Source organism: Saprolegnia parasitica, assembly GCF_000151545.1.
Source record: "Saprolegnia parasitica CBS 223.65 unplaced genomic scaffold supercont2.164, whole genome shotgun sequence".
Taxonomy (NCBI): domain Eukaryota; phylum Oomycota; class Saprolegniomycetes; order Saprolegniales; family Saprolegniaceae; genus Saprolegnia; species Saprolegnia parasitica.
This window is the reverse complement of record NW_012156558.1, coordinates 33050-46624: the sequence shown is the minus strand read 5'-3', so window position 1 is coordinate 46624 and position 13575 is coordinate 33050. Positions and strand designations below refer to the sequence as shown.

At 60.6% G+C, this 13575-nt stretch overlaps 5 protein-coding genes across 5 annotated transcripts; 2 read left to right on the top strand and 3 right to left on the bottom strand.

The window, feature by feature from the left end:
- Positions 1–1538: 1538 nt before the first annotated feature.
- Positions 1539–1898, bottom strand: SPRG_21566 (hypothetical protein; the record flags this gene model as incomplete). The annotated part of the gene is made up of 2 exons (XM_012354498.1): positions 1539–1610; positions 1656–1898. The coding sequence occupies 2 exons, from the start codon at positions 1896–1898 to the stop codon at positions 1539–1541; spliced, it is 315 nt and encodes a 104-aa protein (XP_012209888.1).
- A 1414-nt stretch (positions 1899–3312) lies between these two features.
- SPRG_15500 (hypothetical protein) lies at positions 3313–5197 on the top strand. Its single transcript, XM_012354497.1, has 2 exons — positions 3313–3457; positions 3508–5197. The coding sequence occupies exons 1-2, from the start codon at positions 3322–3324 to the stop codon at positions 5088–5090; spliced, it is 1719 nt and encodes a 572-aa protein (XP_012209887.1). The 5' UTR covers positions 3313–3321; the 3' UTR covers positions 5091–5197.
- Positions 5198–5473: 276 nt separating this feature from the next.
- Positions 5474–8073, top strand: SPRG_15499 (hypothetical protein; the record flags this gene model as incomplete). Its single annotated transcript, XM_012354496.1, has 6 exons — positions 5474–6002; positions 6048–6205; positions 6252–6510; positions 6555–6932; positions 6987–7865; positions 7912–8073. The coding sequence occupies exons 1-6, from the start codon at positions 5511–5513 to the stop codon at positions 8071–8073; spliced, it is 2328 nt and encodes a 775-aa protein (XP_012209886.1). The 5' UTR covers positions 5474–5510.
- Positions 8074–8191: 118 nt separating this feature from the next.
- On the bottom strand, positions 8192–11886 carry SPRG_15498 (hypothetical protein). The gene is made up of 12 exons (XM_012354495.1): positions 11487–11886; positions 11264–11437; positions 11093–11216; positions 10905–11048; positions 10595–10858; positions 10059–10544; positions 9893–10015; positions 9757–9843; positions 9476–9691; positions 8748–9428; positions 8598–8701; positions 8192–8556 (listed from the first exon to the last, which is right to left on the bottom strand). The coding sequence occupies exons 1-12, from the start codon at positions 11873–11875 to the stop codon at positions 8223–8225; spliced, it is 3126 nt and encodes a 1041-aa protein (XP_012209885.1). The 5' UTR covers positions 11876–11886; the 3' UTR covers positions 8192–8222.
- A 373-nt stretch (positions 11887–12259) lies between these two features.
- Positions 12260–13269, bottom strand: SPRG_15497 (hypothetical protein). The gene is made up of 5 exons (XM_012354494.1): positions 13172–13269; positions 12915–13122; positions 12765–12873; positions 12619–12721; positions 12260–12570 (listed from the first exon to the last, which is right to left on the bottom strand). The coding sequence occupies exons 1-5, from the start codon at positions 13188–13190 to the stop codon at positions 12269–12271; spliced, it is 741 nt and encodes a 246-aa protein (XP_012209884.1). The 5' UTR covers positions 13191–13269; the 3' UTR covers positions 12260–12268.
- Between the last annotated feature and the right edge of the window lie 306 nt (positions 13270–13575).

The following is a 13575-nucleotide window of genomic DNA, read 5'->3' as shown; positions in this document are numbered from 1 at the left end:
TTGTGGCCTTCGACAGCTTTCTCCGGTCGACGTTTGCGCGCGTCGAGCTCCTCGAGCGCCAGAACGAGCACTGCCGCTTCAAGCTCCACGACAGCGTCGACGCCAAGCTCAAGCTCTCGGACGTCTTTGCCAAGATGGAGGCGCACAAGGTCGCGGTCGCGCTCAAAGAGTACTCGGTGTGCCAGACGTCGCTCGAGCAGATCTTCAATGCGTTTGCGAGCCAGCAAGACGAAGAGAAGGGCGTCGCGCGCGGCATGGACGTCAAGAAGAGCGTCTGAGTCCATATTGCCATTCTACCTTCGCGTATTTTATAGAGAACACCATACAACATATACCTGCATTGACGATATCCACCATTCATGTTTCCACGTCAGTAGCAGAAACGTCGTGGAGAGCAATCCATGCGGCGTGTCACAAAGTTCAGTTTTGATCCGTAGCTCAAGTGCCGCCGACACCACCGGTGCGCTGACCGTCGGCTTGCATAACGTCGTGTGAATGGTAGCCACGTGCCGCAGGGCTCTACCACCACTGAGTCGTCCTGCGCACTTTTCAAGCTGAAGAAAAGACCGGTGAGGAGGCTTGTATGCGGCACAAAGCTGTCGGCGCCAGGCCACGGCCATGCGCTGCGTGCGGGTGCTCTTGCCATCTCTCGCCGGACTCGGTGATCGACCTGAGGATATGTGCGAGCGGCACCGGTGCCCCCTCCATGTGCACGCGGAGTGCGGCGATGTAGTCGCTAAGGGTGCTAGCTGTGAGACTTGCTGCGGTAAAAGCAGCGGCAGCACGAGCGGAAGCAGGCGGCTAAGAGGCGTTCGAGGAGCGGTCGGACGCTCCGAGAGAAACGACGCTGGCAGGTGCAGTGCGCTCTCGGCAAAGAGGGCACTGAGAACACTGCGCATGTCGCCCAGAAGAGCTGCATACGGTCCATCGAGTGGTCCCGACGAGATAAGTACAGTCAATTACGCAGGCAGTAGCGACACCTACCCGTGACTCTAAGATCGTATTTACAGACTCGAGGGTATCAGCGACGACATGGCATGACGCGCACGTGACATCGCGTACAACAAATGAGCGTACACCGTAACACCGAGATAAGATCACGAACGAAGTGAGAGACTTTAGATACTCCTGCATGAGATCACTGCACGTCTTGCTCATCGAGAGACCGAGGACCAAGTAGCGAACCGATTATTGCCATCGATCCTTCGACTTGAGCTACAAACCAGTGTTACACCAAACATAGTATAAGAAGAAGTAATACCTGTCGATAGCCATGATAACAAAGGCACGCTCGGGTCGTCTATCGGCGCAACAGTGAGAGGGTGGGCCTCGTCGTCTCACTAAGAAGCAGCTTGCCGACCGATACCGTGCCGAGAGCGCTCTCTCGTGCCACCATTGCACTAACGGCGCATTGTAGAGAGCTACGCCCTCGGCTGTGTGTCTGGTCGACCACGGCGTCAGCGTTAGAGGCGTCTACTCGACCGCCTCAAAAAAGCCGTCCGGACCTGGCACAATGAGCGCACATGCTTTTTGTCAGGTCATACATGCTCGCAACGACGTAGGAGTCCGACGAGCCGCGACAGGGTCAACACCTCGTTCGCTTCAGGCACCTAGTCGCTCAGTGAGACAAATGAGGTTTCGCAGCAGTGTGGTACCTCGTGCCAGACGCAGACAGCCGCGCCCATGGCTTGACGAACGAGGTCGGTGCCAGACTCGCGTTGGCGCCGTAGACCAAGGGCGCGCAGCCACTGCTGGTGCCCACCGAGGGCGAAAAGCTCCGCTCGTTGGCAGCTCGAGCAGCCATTGGGTCGAACTACAGGCTCGCTGCGGCGCAAATTTGTCGTTGCGCTGACAGCAGTCTCCGCGCCGGCTGCCGTGTGCAAGCGTCGGGACGTCATGCGCGGGTGCTCGAGTCAGCATCCATCGATCTCGGCGCCACGCGATGTCGTGGGCGCTCCTTCTGCCGCGCTGATGTCGCCTTGACCGTTTGGAATTGCACTTGCTGGTGGTATCCGGAGTGTGTCCGGATACGTGGACATGACGTGGCACGCGAGCGAGCTTGACGAGGGTAGTCCTGGCACAGGCGCTCGACGTTGTCGCTGTCGGCGCTTCTCTCTATAGACTACCTACTTATCTTACAGTGCGTTGACCCCCAACGTAGAAGCAATGCCCTTTCTACCGCTGCGGCACCGCTGACACGACCAAGTACAGGTGCTGAAGCGGCACATCCGCGAGACTCTTTTCAACTCCGCGAACTTTAGCGTGGGCACTCGAAGTGGCGCCGATACAAGATAGACCGATGCGTCGCTCCTGGACTCTTGTCCTCGGTATGTGATACCTAGATGGAGATAAATATATCTTCCAGCTCGTCGCCCTTTCCCTAACGGCGTCTCCAGCCATCAGCGACCAATAAGGGCGTGTCCTGGCTTGTCTTGGTTGGAGCATGGGTTGTACAAATCATTCAGACGCAACTCACGTCATATGAATGGAGTATTTCTCACGTTTTGCGACCTCTGAAGAGTGAGGTGACGTATCCTTTCACACGTTTCACACATGTGATAATGGAGCATCTCCGCGAGTTTTAAAGTCAAGTGCATTGTAAGCTTTCAGCCTCTCGTCCCAATCGCTCCACAGGTTGCGATGGCTCTGGACGTAAGAAGTCCAAAAATGGTCATACGAGTCGCATTCTCATTGCAGTGGAAAGCGTGATCGTCGCCACAAGTGTAAAAGTCAAAGGCTACGGCGTGCCAATGAGGTCGGTTTGTTTCAACATTTTAAAGGAGCTTGGTGCTTCGTCGTGAAAATTGCAACGGATGCGGTGCAGGGGCCGGATCGCAAGGTCAGCGCGCTGGCAACGGAGGCCTTTCTCGCATGCAGTCGTGGCGTAAGGGTGTACTGCATGCCACAGGCACCACCAAAGCTCTCACATAGAGCCTGAACAGCGGCCCTCGAGTCAGCCTGGAAGTGGGCTGAACACTTACGTCAAGTACGTCAATGAGTTCATATCCCAGCAGGACTATCTTTCAGAAGCAGTCTGTATTTATTCAGTCGCGTACTGTCCGTGAAATGATTTGACGTCGTTTGATGTCCACGGAGCGACGGCGCACCACACACGCGCCAGCAGTCGGCGGCGCGGAAAAAGTCGTATCTTTCGCCCCAGGAGTTTCATGGGACTTTAAAACACGAAAGGCCCAGCAGTTTCATTGTACGAAAAGGCTTGAATCTAATTGGTGCAGATGAGACGTCGCGCGCTGTGATTGGCCACAAATATTTGCGCTCCAGGCGACACTGCAGCTGTTCATATTTCAATTTGCCGCCAAGATGAAGGTTTGCTTTGGGGTCTGCCTCGCCATGGCCATTGCCGCCCAAGCCAACACCCACAAGAAGGGGGCATCCGTCGCGTCAAAGCACGGAGTGGAGGCCGCGACAGCGTCCCGCGTTCTCGCTGCTGCCCACGGTAAGTCAGCGTCGTCACTAAACCAGTTAGAAACCCCAACGCTGTCATAGCGCACAGCACGGACTACGAACCCAGCACGATTGATGCGTTCGATGAAGCCGGCGCGATCAAGGACACGCCATACGACTTTCTGAGCGCCGCCCAAGCGTCTCGATATCGGTCGACGCACGACGACCACGCGCACGACGGCCAGTACTGGGACAACGACCACGCGCACCACGGCCAGTACTGGGACGACGACCACGCGCACCACGGCCAGTACGGGCACGACGACCACGCGCACCACGGCCAGTACCATGACGACGTGCACGTGGAGGTGATTGCCGACGAAGACGGGTGCCCCGAGGTGCCGTGTCGCGAAGTCTCGGACTTTGTGAATGGCAAGTGCATGTACACGCCGCAGCCGCATGGTACGCTCTGCCCGGGCCAGAGCTGCGACAACGACGGTCCGTGCGACGCCGACGAGAAGGACTACTGCGACAGCGACGGCACGTGCCTCAACGGCTACAAGGATCAAAGCACCGTCTGTCGCAGTGCCCGCGACGCCTGCGACACGGCCGACTACTGCAGTGCCGACAGCAGTCAGTGCCCCGACGACGAGTTTGCGCCGTCGACCAAAGTGTGCACCAAGATGGGCAAGTCCACGGGGGGGCCGTGCGACGCCCCCGACTACTGCGACGGCCGCGGTCACTGCGTGGACATGTTCCAGTCCAAGAAACACGTGTGCCGCCGCGCCGCCGACGTCTGCGACGAGGCAGAAACGTGCACGGGCGTCAGCGGCGACTGCCCCAGCAACAGCTTTGCACGCAAGGGCATCGAGTGCACCTCGATTGGCAAATCGTCGGGCGGCGCGTGCGACAGCGTTGACTTCTGCGACGGCTACGGCAAGTGCATTGATCACTTTAAAAGCACGAGCCATCTCTGCCGCAAACCAGTCGACGTTTGCGACGAGCCCGAGTACTGCTCGGGCGAGTGTGGCGTCTGCCCCGACGACCTCGCCGCGCCCGTGGGCAAGGTCTGCACCGAGATTGGCAAGTCGAGTGGTGGCAAGTGCGACGGCGTCGATGTCTGCGACGGGCACGGACGCTGCATCGATACCTTCCTCCACAGCGGCGTGGTCTGCCGCAAAGCGAGTGACATTTGCGACGTGTCCGAGTACTGCACGGGCTACAACGGCAAATGCCCCCACGACAAGTTTGCATCCCGAACGACCGAGTGCACGCCGATCGGAGAGTCGTCCGACCACGCGTGCGACGGCGTCGACTACTGCGACGGCCACGGCAAGTGCGTCGACCACTTTGAGAAGGACACGCTGTGCCACGTCGCCGAGGACCTCTGCGACACGAACCTCTTCTGCAACGGCGCCCACGCCTCGTGCCCCCGCAGCACGCACGACACACACGACTTCGGGAACGACTACGCCTCTGTCTTTGCGTACAAGGCGCGTCAGTGCTCGGCCAAGGCAGCGCAGCAGTTTGTCTCGGTGTACGATGCGCCGGGGGGGCATGCAGCGCTCCTCTTGGTTGCTGTCGCTATGGTGGGTGCCGTCGCGGCTATCGTTGCCGTCTCCGTGTCCAGGAAGGTGGCACCGTCGGCCACGTCGATGGAAGATGGCTACGTGCCACTGACGTAAGAGACGCACGAAGCATCGCCCTCTCGTCGCCGTGTTCATGAGTTGCTGTCGGTTGTCAGTATAATAGATATTGTTCAATATGTGGAAGCAATTGTGTACGAAATGGATGACGTTTTCCGCAGTGGTTTGAGCCAGCCAAGATACTTGAAAGCACCGCGCAATAGATGGACGATGGAACGGCATGCATTTGGTGCGCGCTTCGTAGCCTCGATAGCGATGCCATTGAGTGGTGCCCCGTATGTGGGATTCTGAAATCGCGCGCTGGTGCTGCCAGCAAATACGCCATCTCGCCCAATGGCCTTGCAGCGTTCCATTCTTTTTGGCCAATGAACACGCGAGACCTCTCCACCGCATGCCACCGACGCATACAAACACCAAGTGGTAGAAAAACCCATAAAACGTCATTTCCCGGTGGCCGGCATGCTGGTGACGTTCGTCGTGGACACGAGCGCGTCCATGGCGCAGAAGAGCGCGTGCGGCATGTCGCTCCTCGACTTTGCCAAGTCTCTGGTCGAGACGATGGCCAAGAAGCTGCTGGCGCGCAGCCTCAACCGCGTCAACTACATGCACTTCATGCTCGTGACCTTCAGCGGCGTCGTCGTCGGCATGGAGCACTCGACGAACCGCGACCTCTTCTACCGCGAGCTCAAGTACCTCGAGGCGCGCGACTTGAGCGACGTCGGCGGCGCGCTCTCGACGGCCTTCGACCTGATCAACCGCGAGCGTGCCAAGATCTTTTGCGACAACTACGGCCTCGGGCGCCTGCCCTTCAACGCGCATATGTCGCACGTCGTGCTCATCACGGACGCCGGCGCGCTCACGACGCTCGACGGCGTCCAGCCCGACCTCGTCGTACCGCCCACGAGCCTCTCGGCGCTCGACCTGACGCGCCAGCCCTTTCGCTGGGACCAGGTCCTTGCATCTTCGTCGTTCGCACGCCTCATGCGCCATTCCTAGCGCCTCTTTACGTTTGCCGTCCAGCTCTCGGCCGAGTCGCTCACGAGCAAGGCGCCGGCGATCAACCCGCCGTTCTACTCGTCGCTCTGCGAAGAGACGGGCGGGACGCTGCACCTCTTCACGAACGGCCGCGTGACCAAGCCGATGCTCGAGAAAGAGTGAGCTCTCGCTGCCATCACGCGCCGACTCCTCATAACGTTCTAGGGTCGAGTCGATCATTGCGCGCATGAAGCCCGGCGTGCTCGTCAAGTTTGCGTGCGACGGCTCGGACGGCGAGACGTACGCGCCGACGAAGAACGCGCTCACGCCCAGCGCGACGCTCGGCCGCGACTACACGTGGCCGATCCCCGAAGCCTTCTGGGTCGACCGCAACACGACGAGCCTCGGGCTGCGCGATGCGCACCCAACGCTGATCTACCGGCGCTCGGTCGAGTCGCCCACGGACGCTGCGACCAACCAGCTCGTGCTCGATACGCTCAAGTTCCCGACCGACTCGTACGGATCGAGTCGTCGCTCAACCCGTCGCCGCCCCGCGGCGCGCGCTGGCTCGTGTACATGGCCAACTCGAAGGGCGACGGCCGCCTCGGCGAGCCGTTTGGGTTTCTGCGCACGACGGCGGCGGCCACGCACCTCGTCTTGCTGCCGTACAACTACCCCGTGCTCTTCTCGCTGCTCGTGGACGCGGCGCGGCAGCACCAGCCGACGACGCCGGCGAATCCGTGGCTCTTCCAGGCCAAAACCATGTCGCCGGGCTGGAAAGACGCGTTCTCGACGTATGTGCTGAGCTGCCCGAGCTACTATAGCCTTCCGCTGCGCAAGATCCTCAAGCGCTACAACCTCCATGAGCTCGTGCCCGACTTGGCCGAGAACGGGCGCTGCTACCAGGTACGAACGAGGCTCCAGTGTTTGATAAACATCATATCGGGAGGATCGTCGTAGGTGACCAACCACCTCACGCGCATGAAAGACGTGGCCATGGTCGAGAGCAGCGAGAAGCCGTCAACGCGCCCGGCGAGCAGCAGCAATCATGTCTCGCCCCACTCGACGCCGTCGCAGTCGCCGTTCCGAGCGACAAAGGAAGTCGTGACGGGCCAGGCGCCGAGTCTCCTCTGCCGCACACAGCTGCTGCAGGCGCATGCGGCGCAGCGCCGGACAGTCGTCGCCCCGTCGCGCGACCTGGCGCGGGCAACCGAGTGGACCGGGACGCTCGCGCGACTGGCGCCGAGCGCGTCGACCTTGGCCAACAGCGACCGCGCCAAGTTCTTCTTGACGGTCGAGGTCATGTCCGACTACATTCCGACGGTCCTCAAGAACGAGCTGCTCCGGAACCCGTTCTCGGAGCCCGAGAAGGACGAGCACACGGTCGAGGGGTCGAAGCGCCGGAAGCTCGAATTCTCGCTCGGCTCGCCGTACAAGAAATCGGCGGCCAAGAAAGGCGACGACCTCATTCTGCAAGGCGAGGCCGCCGACGAAGCCGCGGCGCTCGGGTCACCGTCCTCGAGTCCGTCCTCGCGCCGGCAGCGGTCGCGCCAAAAGTACAAGAAACAGTGGAAAACAACGTCGTCGTCTGGGAAGAGCAGCCCGACGCACCCGTCGCCGACGTCGCCCGAGACAGCGCTGCTCCGCGTGCCCCTCTCCGTGACGGACGAGGACGCGCACAAGGTCATGGCCGCGACCGCAACGCGCCTCGGCGTGACCTCCACAGACGACGACAGCGACAAGCTCCTGAGTCGGCGCGTGTACCACATCATCATTGAAAACAGCAGCGTGTGGAAGGACGTGGCTGCCCGCGTTCGCAGCCGGTCGTTCCAGCCCAAGGTGCCAATATCCTTCTTGCGTGTTCGGAGGCTGACGCGATGTGTAGGACACGGCCACGGTCCTCAAGGCCCTCGGCGAGATCAAGGGCGACAAGGCCGTCCGGCTCGGCTACCTGCACCTCGCGGCAGCGCTCGCCAAAGCCTTCAAGCGGTCGCTCCTCGTCAAAATGCTCGCCAAGACAGAGGCCTCGCTGCGCCAGGAAGCGTAATCCAATTCATATGATATTGTCGCGCTGTTGTGCTGGCCGACGACGCTGCATCCAGTAAACATACAGTGTATCTTGGAGGGGTTTGAGACCGTGGCTTCCTCCAAACGACAACACGGCGCCCATGACAACGACAACATTATTATCGTCGCTCACTCGTCGTCGTCACCCATCGACGCGTCGTCGTCACCGTCGCCCTTGTCCGTGGGTTCGGTCGTCGCGGGCGCCGTTGCTTCCTCGTCGTCGTCCTCGACCGCCGACTCGTCGTCGTCAATCTCAATCGCGGACACCTCGTCTTCAATCTCAATCGCCGACGCCTCGTCGCTCGAAATGGACGCCTTGAGCTTGGCCGCCGCTGCGCTCTTGGACTGACGCGCCGTCGTCGCCCGCGTCGGCGCCGCTCTGGCGCGCTTCGATCGCGACGTCCGCGTGTCGTCGCTCTCGTCGCTCTCGATCGCGTCGCTCCCGAGCTCGTCCTCCTCCGTCCTACTCGAATGATCAATGAGACGAGATGACGGAGTTCGTACACGCTGTCGTTGGCCTCGAGCTTGGGCGCCGCGCGAAACTGCATGCCGCGCTTGTACACGCCCTTGCTCAGCACCTCCTTGCGCGTGCCGACCGCGTTGACCATCTAGCCGCCGACATGGAGCTCTCTCTATACGTCTCTTCCGACGTACCCAGGATTGCATCGCATCCGTGAGCTCGCACGTGAACGACGGGCCAAACGCTGCGGCCATCTTGGCTTTGAGCTTGGCGTTCTCGGGCACGAGCGTGCACACCTCGTCGAGCAAGATGTACAGCAAGGCGTCATCGGTGGGCGGCGCGTCATCGGTGGGCGGCGCGTCATCGACCTTGACCTCGGCGACCACGTCTTCGACCTTGACCTTGTCTCGCTTGCGTGCGATCGGCGCGTCATCGTCGTCTTCCGTGTCGTTGTCGTCGTTGGCTGGCGCGTCGACCGACCACTCGAGGTTCTGGAGCAGCGTCCACCACTGGTGGAGCATCTGTTTCTTGGACGCGCGCTTGATCACGTTGGTGACTTCGTGCAAGGCGAGCATCTCGACGCAGACCCAGATCGCGACCTTGTTGTGGTGGTTGCGAGTGCACGCGCCGTCCATGCGCGGGTGCTGCAGCAGCTGCAAGAGGTACGGCGCCGCCTCCGCAAACGGCACCGCCGACACGCCATAGAGCGCACGCGACAAGACGTGGTGGCTCGCGCTGCTGATGAGATTGCAGTCGGCCGCGTGGTAAAACACCGAGAGCATCTGCAGCGTCTCGGAGCAAAAGCCGTGCTCGTCCGAGATGACCATCTCCTTAAGGAACGGGTGAAAGTAGAGCTCCAAGAGATGCTGCAACGTCTAGGATCCTTTGAGTACAAGCGACGACGATGATGGAGCGAGATCACCTCGAGGTCCTGGATGCGACCGAGGAGGAAGAGCTTGATAAAGCCGCGGACAACGAGCGTCTGCGTCGGCAGGTCCCACTCGTCCAACTGGCGCTGGTCGACGCAAAAATAGGTCGCAAGCCCGTCGAGGATCACGCGCGACGTGACGACCTCATCGTCCTCGACGACCGGAAGCACTTCAAACTGCTTGAACGCCGTGAAAAAATCCAGTAGCACCTGCCCTCGGTCATGAGTCACATTCAAGAAAAAGAGTGGGAGAGTGCGCGAGAGAGTCGTCGTACTTGGATGCACACGTGCTTCGAGTCGCCGTCTTCGTCGTCGGCGTTGAGGACGCGCCAAAACACGATCGCGTGCTTGGCCGCCATTTGCTACCAAATATCAATGTATCAAGCGAACATTCGGCATGTGAAGTGGTACGCGGTCGAGGAGGCAGTAGAGTCCGAGCCCTTCGAGGCCTTTCTCTCGGAGCGCGGGGATGTCGCTGTCGATCGCGGGCAAAATCATGTGCAGCACGCCGGCAATCGTCGCGTTGCGCAGATTCTAGCGCACATATGTACATGTACCCAGAGGACAAGAAACGGACCTGGCGCGTGAATTGGAGGAGCTTGGCCGTGAGCTCGAGGCAGCGCAGCCACTGGAGCGTCTTGGGCTCCTCGAGCTGCTTCTCCAGTGCGAGGGCTTCGGCCGAGAGGGCGTCGTATGCCTCGGCCGAGAGCGACTCGTCGTCGATCTGCGCGTCGACGGCGTCCAGGCGCTCGGTGAGCTCCGTCCGCGTCTCGGGGCTCATCGATTCCATCTCTTGCATGAGGTCGTAGAGATCGCTCGTGATCTCCGTCATGTATTGCACAAACTCAAACTCGGTCGAGCGGCAAATCATCGCGAGCAGCATGACTGCGTCGTGGAGCCACTTGGACTCGAAGGCCACCGTTTGGAAGAACGTTCGGAGAAGGTGGATGAGCTGGCGGCGCCCGACCTCGTCCTGAAAGTCGAGGGCAACGCCCAGCTGCAGCACGTACTGCCCGACGACGAGCAGCTCGTCCTTCTCGGGTTCGTCGACCGCGTCGACGAGCTAAAGTTGCATGGTTGATACCTTGATACCTCGATACAGAAAACGTGTACCGAGGTGTGGAGGTGCCGGAGCAAGTCGCAGTACGACGAGATACTCGGCAAGAGCAGCTCGAGCATCTCGTCGTTCTTGATACTTTGATAGTAGAGGCACTGCTCCTTCCAGAAGAAGGCGTCGGCGACGCTAAGCGCGCTGCCAAAGAGCGCCTTGTCCTTGACGTTCTGGGACGAGAGGTCGGCTGCGTGCTGCTTGAGGAGCCAGCGACAGAGTGACGAGCACACCGCCGGCGCCTTCTCGATCGTGAGCTGCGACAAGAGCTACCGAGCAAGAATGGCAAAAGGACGACGTTGACTGTAACTCTACCTCGACGGGAGACCCGTGGGCGGCGCGGAGCCACGCCAGCACCATGTTCTGGCACGCCGAGACAACGCTCTCGTCGCGGTCGTTCATGCCCTGGTCCAGCATGTGCACGCGGTCGGATGGCGACAGAATCACGAGTGTGTCGGCCTGTACATCGTCAACCACGCGCCATAGCAGCATATCTCGTGTACCGTGGCCAGCACGTTGAAGACGGTCGCGCGCACCTCGGGCGAGATGTCGCGGACGCGGATCAAGAGGTCGCCGATCGACGTCATGCGCACGGCGACCTTCTCCGTCGCGGCGACGCGGACCTCCCTACGCTCAAACGTGAGGACAGAGTAGTTCGTATGGAGGACGCGTACTTGCTCGGGTCGGTCACGGCGAGGCGCAACACTGCGTTTGAGATCGCGTCGACGTCGTCGATCGACAGCTTTTGCAGCAGCTGCAAGCCGACGACGCTTGCGGCGCGGATGGTTGGGAGCTTGTCCTTCGCGCGCTGCAGCAGGATCGTGGCCACGTCTTCCCAGAGTTCGTCGCTAGGTACCGAGGTATTATGCGATCGTATGGTTCGTCGACAGCACGTACGAGATGTCGGCAGCGTGGCCGAGCAAATGGCCCGTGAGCTGCGTGCTGTGGCAGCGGACGTTGCGGTCCTCGGCCTCGCAGCCGCGCAGCGCAAACCGCACCAAGCGCGCAAAGTCCGCCGGCGAGTACTTCACGGCGCTGACGATGCGAAGGAGGCGCTCAATGTCCTGGCCCGACCGGCCGCGGCCGTCGTGCTTGAGCGGCCCGATGAGCGCCAGTTGCAGCGCATGGAGAAAGCCGTGGCTGTCGCCGTCGTACAGCGCCTGGAGGCTCTGGAGGTTCTTGGACATGTGGAAGCCCGCGTCGTGCTCGGACGATGCGTCGTCCACGACCCCGCCGAGGACTTCGTGGAGGTCGGCCCGCAGCTCGTCGCCGTCCGCTCCTGCCATGCTGCCGTTGCTTTTTTGAATTTTAAAAAACAGCCACCGACGTGTTTAAAACAATCCAAACCAACACCAAACTCGAACCCTCTCCACGTCATGACGGCGAGCGCGTCACGTCTTGTACGCTCGTGCTAGTCGTCTAAAGAGAAGGTAGACGTGCTTGACGGAACAAGCAGCTCATGTAAACGATATGGTATCGATGCTGACGCGCCTATGCAAGCACTGAATACGCACCAGCTTGTTGGCGCCAAGAATTCAGCGCCTTCGAAGATCCGCTTGAGGTTTCATCGCATCAACTTGAAGTGAAAGCTTGCGATAGCTTCGTGGCTGTGATCACATCAACGACGACAACTGTAGTAGACGACAACTGTAGTAGACGACGTGCGATTTAAACGATGCTCAGTCGCGAGGCTCGCGGTAGCTTGACGCCACGGGGCTTTGCGGCGCGTCGAGCAGCCGGCGCACGGCTTCCTTGCGCTGGCGACGGATCTTGTGGCGTCGCCCGGACGAGATCGCAGAGAAGGTGAGGAGTGTCCAGAGGACGGCCGAGGCCGCGAGGTAGAAGCTCGGGCCAAAGCCCCAGCAGCTCCAATTGCGCCACGTCGCGCACGCCACAAGCTGCGCGTGCACAAGGCCAATGTCGCTGATGCTGGGCTTGAGCTGGAGGCTCCAGAGCATCAGAACGCAGAGCTGCAAGAAGCCTACAACGACAATGTGATGAAAGACGACAGCGCTCCGCTGCAAAGGACCGTTGGCCATCGTGCTGAGGCCCGCGATCGTCTCGGCCGCCGTCCACTCGAGCGTGTGGAGCGTGCGCAGATTAAACGTCAGCGCCACCAGGTTTAACGCGAGCTACCACGGTGCTATCAGTGGGCGGCGAGAGCATGCGTATTACCGTCAAACCGTGCAGGACGTGCGTTAAAGTCCACGCGACGTCGCAGAGCTTGCTCTGGTAGTCGCGCAGCGTGCCGTACATCCAGTTGGGCGCGGCAAAGTCGGTGGCGCTACGGACATGCTCGAGGCGTGCATGCGATCGACTAACTACCATAGCGCGCCGTAGCTAACGTAGGTGGTCGAGGCCAGGAACGGCGTCGTGAGCTGTGGCGCGTTCTCGACGGTCGACGAAAAGCCAAAGAGCCCGAAGCCTTGGTGGACGCGGACGTTGGCAGGCGACTCGAACGACTGGGCGAGCCACGTCGGGGACAGCGTCGCGGCAAAGAGGCAGCCGAGGCTCAGCAGAGACAAGACCGCGGCTACAGAGGAGAGTGAGGGGCGCGCTCTTGGAGAGCGATGGTTGCGCACCGGTGGCCTGGCTTCGCATTGCCTGCGCCGGAGAATGGCGTCTGACGATCGGTCGCCTGTCGCGATCCGTGTCACTTGACGCCGCCTGATTGTCTGCAGGCGAACGGTACAGTGACCCGTCGAACGTTAGCACCCAACAAGTTCTGTTGGCCCCAAGGACTCCAGCTCGGGTTCGAACCCAAGGTTTACGGCTACGATTATGCCATCAAATGGCTGACGACATGAGATGCACGAGCCTCGAACGTTCGGGCGCCCTGACACCTCGCGACAGCCATCCTTTAAGGGCCCTGCCCACAGACCTTGGCCTTCTTTTCTGTTCTTTTCTTCCAGCCGCATGACGCGCGCTTGACGAGATACTAACTGTGCCAATCTGTGCTTCGATCAGTTTGCACCAATGAAAGTGT